We start from the raw sequence: 10,870 nt of genomic DNA, 5'->3' as shown, positions 1-10,870 counted from the left end.
GATGATGATACAAAAGCTGCGCACATCTTTTGTAATACATGGTCTCCCAGATGTGTTGGTCACAGGTCATTTACCAGCAGGGAATTTGAGTACTTCCTAAAGTCAAACGGTATTCAACATGTGAGGACAGCTCCATAACATCCATCATCCGATGATCTGGCAGGAACAGCGGTCTAAACTTTGATGGCCAGCTTAAAGAAGCAGCCTACAGCTTCACCAGATACCAGACTGACCTGGCGCCTATTTGATTGTAGGTCTTCCCGGCTCTAGTGGGGAGGTTGAAATAGCACCAGGAACGCCAATGCCAGGCACTACAATCTGCTAAGCAAGAGGGACAGTTTACTTCAGGGGACAACATTTGGTGTAGGAACCATGGGAATGGCCCTGCATGTGTAAGAGGCATGCCTGGCTCCTCAACAGCCTTTCTGTCTCTTCCTGAACCCATAGGTTCTCCCTCTTCGTCAAGCGTTGAAGATACCTCTGAACCTGAGATGGACACGGTGGATGTTGCCAACTTGATGCCTTTGCCGCCTGAAGGAGAGAATGAATTTCTTCTGAGAAGCTCTGGATGCAAGAGTGAGCTACAGAGCAGTATATTAAAAGTGCAGTTGGAGGAACCTGACCCAGTGCTAAAATGCCCCAGGAGGAGCTACAAAAAAAAAGAACCAGGCTATGTCCTCAGACTCATAGGGGGAGGGATGTATGGTCAGCCAGGTGGACATTACAAAATGAGTTCCCTGATTGGACCAGATTAGCAGCCCCAATCAAGGAGCCCTGGCTGACAGATAAAAACAGGAGTGTCAGAGGTGCTGTTCTGTCTGAGAGCTGGCTCCGAGGGAGCTGGTTCAGTGTCAAGGATTCTCCATGTGTAAATAAAGGGTGACTTGGTGACGGAATACTGGCCTATTGTGGAGTTATTTCAGTTTTTTTCCTCAAAAAGTGCTACAAAACAGGACACAGAAGGCCATTTTCAATGTTTGGACATTTAACACTCAACTGTTTCATTGTCAAATGTGTTTATGTCATCTTTAGTGCTTGTAGGATGGCACTGATTTACATCAGTCAGTAAAATGGATCCAAATTTTTGGATGTAATTACCCAAATGAATCAATGATAGTAGACTGCACTGTCAAAAGAACTACTGCCTTTTAAAGATCTTTACCGAAAAATCACGTGACCTTGTAATTCCACCAATTGAGACTGTGACTAGCAGTGGCCTCTGTTAAATGCTCCCTGCTGGCCTCCAAACTAACAGTGGGCATCTGCACCCACACAGAGGCTGGAAACTATGACACATAATCAAACATAATCAAAGACCCCTCCTACCACGGTTATCATCACTTCCAACCTCTTCCGTCGGGCAGAAGATACAAAAGCTTAAACACACATACCAACAGATTCAAGAAAAGCTTCTTCCCCGCTCTTCTGAATGGACCTCTCAAATTTCAAATTTAATATTAGCTCATTCTTTGTGCACCTTGTCTGCAGCTGTAACATTGTATTCCTCGCTGTTCTTTTACCCTAATGCACTTTGTATAGTATGATCTACCTATACTGCACGCAAAACAAAACTTTTCACTGTACTTAGATATGTGACAAAAATAAATCAAATCAACTCAAGTTTTTAAAAATGTGTGTTGGAAAGGGACTGAGAGGGAAGGAGATCCCAACCACTTATCTGAGCTTCTTGGCCATAGACCTCTGCCTGGACCTCCAGATGAGGCCCAAAATGTCATTCAACTTGCCCTTTATGACTGCAAGCACTGGGCAGATTTGGTAGCTAGGATTACAGAAACTCCCAGTATATAAAATCCTTGTTTTTAACCCAACCCGCTTTGGGATTACTTTGTATAGGGGCAGCAGAGATTTTTCCTTACGATATCTCTGTAATCTGCTTCTCCAGTGCTGGCCTAATTATCGACACTCCTAGTGACAATAAGTTATTATTCCAGGGCTGACCATATCCCACATATTGAGAAAGGTTAATAATGAAATTGCAGAGCTACTAACTTCTTTTATCAATATAAATTCTTAGAAGTAACAATTGTACCAAAATACTGGAGCATGCTGAACACTAAACAGTTATTCAGAAAAAGAGAGGTTTGTCTCAACTTAATAGAAAACCTGCTGGCAACCGAATAAGGAAAATATTAATGAATAAATGCAAAGCCGTACGTCAATGGGTGTCAGTCAACATCGACTTGTAAAGTGACGATCATGTTTGAGTATTTTAATTGAATCCTTTGAAGAAATCACCAGATGTAAAGGCAAAAGGAAAGCAGTGGATATGGCATATTTTGTTTCAATCACTTTTTTTTCCCACTTTGGTGCATTTCATACTCGATTAACATATATCCAGTACAGGTTGTTAACACTTTTTTTCATTTATAGTGTAATAATTGCTCTGTAATAATTGCCGTCTACACTTCTTATGTATTTATATTTCAGCCTATAGATGGCAGTGCTTGCTAAACTTTCTCTCTTCCCACCGCGTGGTCCCCTATTTGTTTCCAAAAGGATGTCTTTTCAACAAACAAGCAGCGCAGTCATCTTCGTTCGCAATAATAAAACTAAGTTTTAAATCGATAAACAGACGGGACCATCCTTCAGACCCAAGTTACTTTCCTAATCTTTTAATCATCCATTGCAGAGAGTATCTAAATAAATTGGCGAGTGCCAATAATGTGCCGTATATAGATGGGGCGGTAGCAATAAATTTAAAGCGTTTATCGTTACAGAGTGCTTTGTATCACCTGTCTTTATGAATAAGCTGCAGTGAGCCAGTCTCCGGAGAATTGCCGTCCATACAACACACGCACACACAAATCACTGCCTGTAAAACGGAGCGCTGGATTCTGCTGAGATTCACAAAATGTCTTGTAAAAATTCTTCGAGGGGTTAGGAGAAATAAATATACATTCCCAGGTTGTCTCTCTTGGAATGTTGCCGCTGACTTTGACAGGGATAATGTCGGCTTTAAAATGTTCGCGGGGGTGGGGGGTGGTGGAATATGCCTCATGTCCCATTCTACAGTTCATAATTTGCAGGTTGTTAAAATATTGTAAAACTTGCACGTCGCTAATATTCTCATTGATACCGCCAAGTTAATATTCCCACCCTCCAGAGTCCAATCCTATGGGGGTGGGGGTGGGGGAGGGGGGGGCGTGTGCGGTGTGAAGGCGTTTTTTGTTCCTTTGGAACTTGACAACATAACAATACATTTACATAGCGCCTTTTGGTGTAGTCTACACAGGTGATAAAACTAGTCGTTGGCGCTTTCAAGAGGTCTTTATTCAGAGACTGGGGGCACTTTGCCCGAACATCCTCCAAGATCAAAGCTACAGAAACATTCTCCTTCGTATTTAAATACATTATGTCAGGATTGTTTGACCAATGTCAATACAGTGCAGGTAATCGATACAAAACTATGCGCTGCGAATGTTGGAAATATGAAATCCAAACTAAAAATGCCACAACACTCAGCCGGTCAGGCAGCTCCTTGGAGGGGGGGGGGGGGGGGGGGGGTGGTGGTGGTGATGTTAGGAGAGGAACAATTCACGACTTAGCTCTTGTGATTTTGATCACAAGGGCAGGTGTTTGCGGGGTGGATGCTGGAGGCCGGATGGAATAGGAAACGATGGGTTTAAAGGAAGTATTTTGCAAGAAATCGGCCAAGAGCAGGATTGAAGGTCAATGGGTTAGTGGGCAAACAAGATTCATCGATCAAAAGGACTGTACCTTGGAGATTGTGATGTAGTGGTATTGTTGCTGGTCTAGTATTCCATGAATAGGTTGATTTTAAAAATAAATTGATTAAAAAACGCAGTTAAACAGCCGGAAGGAGCAGTTGTGAGTTGTGGATGCTGAGAAAGGAGGCAGCTGAAACCTGGGAAGGAGACCAACCAGTTGTTAATTGTCTTATCCACAGATTATCCTTCCTCAGTTGCTCATTCTAGATGTTTAGAGACTTGGGTTCTAAGTACCATAGACACTGAGCTGTCTACACCCTACATATAATTGGTTTTGTACAGAGACTGTCCACTTTGTGGTGCATACAGATTGTGCACGTGGTTTCATTTCCTCTGCACACTCCACTTCCAACACAACTCTTGGCTATGTCCCCTCAATCCCTGGACACTGAATCCTGGTGCCTGCAAAACTACCTTGCAAGATGTCATTATGGTAATGCAGCCACATTGCGAGGTACAGGGAGCTCCAGCGAACTTAAAGTCTTTGTGTTTGTCAAATGTAATTGGTACAATGGGCAACAATTAACACTTTCATTCTGCATTTTTGAATTTAGATGTAATATTAATGCATTTGAAGAATTGTGTTTAATCGGTTACAACACAAATGCAATTGGCACAATGGACAGCAAATAACACTCGTCAATTATGCATTTTTGTTTTTGATGTAATAATGAATTTGAAAAAATATTTTAATTAGTTTTACTACATCTTTACACACAGCCACTGGAGTCTCGGATTAAACTTGGAATTTGCCTCAACGAATTGATATCTATTAACATAACTAAAAATCCGTCAGATTTAAAATGAGACATAGTAGGAACTGAATCTGAGATAACAAGGTGTAGAGCTGGATGAACACAGCAGGCCAAGCAGCATCAGAGGAGCAGGAAGGCTGACGTTTCGGGCCTAGATCCTTCTTCAGAAAATATTTAAAATGAATTCATTTCCCACAAATGTTAAGAATTGAAACATCGCCTGTTCCAATTCAAAGCATATATCACAACATTTGGATATATTAAACTGTGCATGTTTGTTGCAACCGAAATTTTACATATAAAAATAATTTGTCACGGGGAATCTTTATTTGATGGTTCAAATAAAATCGGTGTGATCAACCTTCGCAAAATTGTAAAACTTTGCAAGATGTTTGGAGGAAATACTTCGCCAGCCGCCTTTGTATGCAAATACATTGAGGGAAATATCATAATATTTATCCGCCGCAGTACCCGAGCGCGGCGATGATTTGCTAATTCGCTGATATTCAAAAGAGATGGAAAATCACACGCCGTTCCAAACAGCCCCCTCCCAGGGAAGGTGGTGAGAAAAACTGTGAAACTGCTGAGTCTCCGGAGGGAAACGCTCACCCTTTCCCCCCCCCACCTCTGCCTAACGGTTAGCCTGGAGAACTGACAATGGATTAATGGATGGAACTGGGCTGCAGACTGGGGGGTGGTGAGCGGGTTCATTCGGCCTCTGCTCTCCGGCCGCCTCCTTAAAGAGAAGGAAAGGCATCTGAGGGAACAGCTCAGCAGCCTCTCGGAGGTGTTGACGTCTTAAGAGCGCTTGTCATTCCCCAAAACGTGACACTCAGTGGTCAGTTTCATTTTGGGCGGATTATCATTTTAAACATCAGCCCGGCTTGCAACATCACTTTTTCTTTTGGGTCAGAGCTGTATAAAGTGAGGGGAAGGGGGGTAGTTGTTGACGAGCCTCCCAGCCTGTGCTGTGCTGCAGTGAGGGAGAGCCACTAAAGCGGCTGTGTGAGTGGACGGCCGTGCTCCCAATGGGTTAACTGGATGCCGGCAGCCAGCAGAAAGCGAGGACACATTGCAAGCGACAGTGTTTTTACTGGCGGGAGACTGACTGACCAGAGCAGCAGCGGCCGTTCACCATGTGAAAACAACTGGACACTGAACACAAGGGGCTTGCTGTGATCCAGACCCTCCAGAGACTTCACCTCCACTCTGAGACCACCCCCACACACCCCTTCCTCATCTGTGGGGGTGTTCTTTTCTTTTTGGAGCTGAAAAGAATTAATCTGATGTCGCCTCTTCACCCACGTGTAAGGAGGACTCGCTGCTGAACTGTGTCTCTTTATCCCCCCCCTTCCCCCCACCAATCAAAAAAAAAACAAGACGCTCAGTTTGTTTCCGAGGCAGATTTGCTTGGAGGATGAGAGGCAGCAGACTGGCCATCGTGACTGTCCTCCTGTGGCATCAGCTGGCCCTCTGCAGGCAGGCGGTGGCCAAGAGAGCGCTGCGGATAAACCAACGCACCGAGCCCTACAACAGCACCCTGCAGACCAACAGCGACGAGGTGAGTGAATCCCAGGCGCCGCTCCCTCCTCCGGCTGCTTGGCGCTGACTTTCCTTTTCCTCTCCCTGTCGCTTCCCCCGGGAGTGGTGGGGCGGGGGCTGGAAGGGTGGCGGGGGCACTGCTGATCCCATCGATGCCCCTATCCTCAGTGCTGGCTCCCCAGCCCAGCATTCAGGCTTCTTGATCAAAGACAGGCATAATTCCAGCTTCAAAGAGGAAGAAATTAAGAAAATGCAAATGCCAACGGGGTTTAGGTGTCAAACGTATACAACTCCCCCCCACCAACCTTTCTCTCAGCAAGTGCTCGACTGAGAGAAAGTACAGTGTGCGGGCCCCTGGCCGGAGACGGTCTCGGTTATAAAGGACAACTGAGGGCCTGTTTGATTTGATGGAGCTGCCCAAATATTAATCAGCAAGGTGAATGCAGGTTATTTCTGTCTCAGAGAGAGCAGGGAACAGAGAAAAATGCTTTGCCCCACTCATCGGGGAAGTGCTGAAATCTACCGTTAGAGAAGTCTGATCCATTAACGTAGACAAGCACAGTACGGTTAGCACAAGTTTTACAAAAGGGAAATCTGGTTGGACAAATATATTAAAGTTTTTTTTTCCAAGGATGCAGCGAGAGGGATAGATAAAGTGGAACTGGTGTATCTTCTATGCTTGGATTTCGAAATGATAAGGTGCCTACACAAAAGATTAATAGTCAAAACAAGCTCTCCTGAATTTGGGGCTGATACATCAGCATGAATAGTGTCTTTATGAGCAGACGGGGAGCAGAGAGTAGAGATAAGTGAATCATTTTCAAGCATACAGACTATGACTAATGGAGTGCTGCAAGGATCAGTATTGAAGCTATTTAAAATCTTTATTAATGAAGAGATACAGAAAAATATATTCACGTTTGCTGGTGATATGAAGCCAGGTGGTGATGCAAGCTGTGAAGAGGACTCAAAAGAGGCTGCAAAGTGATGTAGATGGGTTACGTGAGTAAGCTCCAAGGTGGCAGATAGAATACAACATGGAGAAGTGTGCAATGATTCATTTTCGTCATGAAAATAGCAAAGCAGAATTTTATTTAAGAAGACATGAACATCAGTGTACTTGTACAAAGAATACAAAAAGTTAGTGCAGATGCAGCAAGCAATTAGGAAAGTAAGAGACATGTTAGTCTTTATTGCAAAGGGATCGGAGTACAGGAATAAGGGAGCTTTGCTACATTTGTATAGGGCTTTGATGAGACCACACCTGGAGAATTGTATGCAGTTTTTGTCTCTTTTTAAGGAGAGATATACTTGCACTGGAGGAAGTTCAGCAAAGATCAGTTAGATTGGTCTCTGGGATGACAGCTTTACCCCGTGATGAGAAGCTGATTAAAATTTGGGAAAAAGAACTGGGTCCATATTCTCTGGAGTTTATAAGAACAGGAGGTGATCTCAGCAAAACAAGATTATGAACAAGCTTGAAAGGGTAGATACTAAGATTTTATTTCCCCTCGCTAGATAATCTAAAACTGAGAACATCATCTCGGGGTAAGGGGTCAATCATTTCAGATTGAAATGAGGAGAAAATTCACTGCAAGAGTTGTGACTCTGCAGCATTCCCAATCCCAGAGGGTTCTGGATGCTCTATAGTTGAATACATTTATGGCCGAAATAGACAGATTCTTGCTGTGTCAGAGAATGAGGGATATGAGGAGCTGGTGGTAAGGTGGAGTTGAAGCTCAAGATAAGCCTTGGTTGTACTGAATGGTGGAAGAGGCTCAACAAACAGTATGTTCTTTCTTATTTCTTCAATTATTGTAAGGGCTAGAAACGTAAGGAGTAGACATTGACTGCAGTGGATCTGAACATCAAGAGTTGCTTATGACAGCTGGTTTACCCAGTGCTGCCTGAGTCAGAATTCTCTTTGCAATGTTCTTGTGCCACTTTCAGGGATGTGGATGCTTTGTAGTGTTTCAAAAGGTACTGGATGGTAACTTTATTGCAGGGTATGAAGAGAAAGCAGGAATATAGGGTTCCTTTCTAAAATACAATCTTCAATATGCAGAATTACAAATCTTTTAGATACATCAATACTGTATCGCTTCTTTTAATAATAGCATAATTTTGAAGATGTTAAATTGCTTGAGGCATGCAATCTGGACGCACCTACATTCTGTTAAGTAACAGAATTTTACATGAGAGAAGGCCATGGCATTTTTACTCATTGGGAATAAAGGGGTTGATTTTCTCCTTGTTTCCACGAGTGATGAACAGTAACCTGTCTAGTCCAGATTGCCTCGGACCACATCATTTCTGGATTTGAGGCTTTTCTGGATTATAGAATCATATTAGAATGCCTGACCACAAACGTTTGAACTGGATACCATCATAAGTCTAAATATTTATATAAAACATAAATTGGTGATAAAACATTATAAAGAGCCAGTAAAAGCTGTTTTATTCGTCCAGATACAGTTTCTACTGTATGTTTCCTTTCCCAACTTGTACTAACGTGATACAAGTGAGTTGTATGGCTCTGCTCAAAATGTTTCCAGTCAGCATGTGGTTCCGAATCATACATTTCCACACAGGCAGAAGCAGCCGTTCGAACAGAAAAAAGTTAGGAATTTCAAACCTAAGTGAGTTTTATCACAAACCACCTACACTTATATTGTCTTCAAACATTTACACTGGTTCAGAATTCACTTCCATTTAAACCAGGTCCCATCCGCAAAACTGACTCACTCCCAAATCATAATTGCAGGATTTCAGTGAGTGTATTTGTTGGGGCAGGCAAGTTTGAAATAGATTTTTCATCCAGAAATTATTAATTTACTGAGGAACTGACTAGTTCATACCAGCAAAAGTATTAAATGGTTAATTATAGCACTTTTTAAGTCATTCTCAGTGATTTAAAGTCAGGTTACTCACAGGGGGGTGGATTAATTTAAAATGTTAGTCTTGTGTGATAAAACCATTTTCATTTGGATTAATGAAACTATAACATACATTTAAATTTTAAGGCAGTAAAACCTCCCAAGTCTTTCTGCAGGATTGTTATCAAACAAAATCTGACTCTCAGTTACATAAGGAGATATTTTTCAGATGGTTGAAGTGATAACTTTTAAGGAATGTCTTCACAGAAAGAAAAGTTTTGGAGAGGTGTTGGGAAAGAATTCCAGAGCTTAGGGTCTGAGCAGCTGGGAGCACAGCCATTAAAGAATTTGAAAAGAATGAGAATTCTAAAATTGAGGCTGTGATTAATAGCAAGCCAATATAACTCAGTGAGAATGGGGTGATGGATGAATGGAACTTAGATCCCTACAGTGTGGAAGCAGGTCATTCAGCCTGTTGAGTCCACACTGCCTCTCTGAAGAGCATCCCATCCAGACACACCCCCTACCCTATCCCTGTATCCCTACATTTCCCATGGCTAACCCACCCAGCCTACACATCTCTGGACTGTGGGAGAAAACCAGAGGAAACCCATATAGACACAGGGAGAATGTGCAATCTCCACACAGACAGCCACCCAAGGGTGGATTTGAACCTGGGTCCTTAGCACTGTGAGGCAGCAATGCTGACCACTGAGCTACCATGCCACCCCAACTTGGTGTGGGTTAGGAAGTGGGAAACATCATTTAAGAATGGTGGACGATGGGAGGCCAGTCAGGAGAGCATTGAGATAATCAAATCCAGAAGTGACAAAGGCATGGATGAGAGTGCTCAACAGATGAGCTGAGACAGATGTGGGGTTGGGTGATGTTACACAGGTCGGAATGGACAGTGTCAGCAATGGTGGAGATATGCAGTCAGAAACACATCTCTGAATCAAATGAAGGTTGCGGACCATGATTCTGCCTCACGTTGCTGCCAGGTAGAGCCTGGAATCAGAAGCTGCGAAGGGGGTTTTGTGGCAGGTTATCATTCTTAAATGCATCAAGGAATATTTTTAATGGAAAGGGAAAGAAACAGGTACAGCCACAAGCACCACTGCGCTTACACTGGCTCAAGGAAGATGGTCAGTGTGGTGGCTCAGTGGTTAGCACTGCTGCCTCACAGCACTAGGGGCCTGAGTTTGATTCCAGCCTCAGGTGACTGTCTGTGTGGAGTTTGCATGTTCTCCCCATGTCTATGTGGATTTCTTCCCACAGTCCAAAGATAGGCAGATTGGCCATGCTAAATTGTCTATGGTGGCCAGGGATATGTAGGCTAGGTGAGTTAGCCATGGGAAACGTAGGGATAGGAGGGGTGAGATGCTGTTCAGAGGGTAGGTGTGGATTTGATGGGCTGAATGGCTTGCTTCTACACAGAAGGGATTCTATCCATGAAAAAAGATTTTACATTTGTGACGATAGAAAATAATAATACCTTGACATACACCCCAACCAGCAAGATGTGAAGCAACCTGAGGGGTGGGGAGTGGAGTTGAGGACTGAGGGTAAGCTACTGTAAGGCTAGCTACCGTTTCCAATTCTTGGTCCTTTGTCAGGCACTGATGGAACCCCCCCCAAGTCCCCAACAAAGCCCCAGCAGCCCACTAGCAGCCCCCAGTTGTGTTCTCTTTTCAGGCTTCCCATGTGGTAAGTCTTCTGCCTGCCACTGGGTGAATACCAGCAATGACGAGATGATCAGGTGATGGCACTGGAAGGTTGTTCCCCCTGCTTTTCTGCCCTGGACTTAATTGGGACAGAGACAGCAAGGGGGAAGGGGGCAGAGTCCACTGCACCAAATTCGCAACGTAAAAGGTATTAGTTTTCATCCGCTGGGGCAATTACTCATTGCACAAAAGCAGAAACTCTATTCCAAAGATTGCAATTGGTA

The 10,870-nt window shown here is 43.6% G+C and overlaps 1 protein-coding gene across 4 annotated transcripts in view; it reads left to right on the top strand.

Moving 5' to 3' along the window:
* The first annotated feature begins 5,051 nt into the window (after positions 1–5,051).
* The window catches only part of c1qtnf12 (C1q and TNF related 12), a 73,064-nt gene continuing 67,245 nt past the window's right edge, over positions 5,052–10,870 (top strand). For all 4 annotated transcript variants that reach the window (XM_048615127.1, XM_048615126.1, XM_048615125.1 and 1 more), the window contains exon 1: positions 5,052–6,065. In XM_048615127.1, the coding sequence (XP_048471084.1) occupies positions 5,922–6,065 (144 nt within the window). In that variant the 5' untranslated portion in view covers positions 5,052–5,921. The remainder of the gene's footprint in view (positions 6,066–10,870) is intronic.

The sequence above is a fragment of the Rhincodon typus genome, chromosome 31, assembly GCF_021869965.1.
Source record: "Rhincodon typus isolate 14 chromosome 31, sRhiTyp1.1, whole genome shotgun sequence".
Taxonomy (NCBI): domain Eukaryota; kingdom Metazoa; phylum Chordata; class Chondrichthyes; order Orectolobiformes; family Rhincodontidae; genus Rhincodon; species Rhincodon typus.
This window is presented reverse-complemented; position numbering and strand designations above follow the sequence as displayed.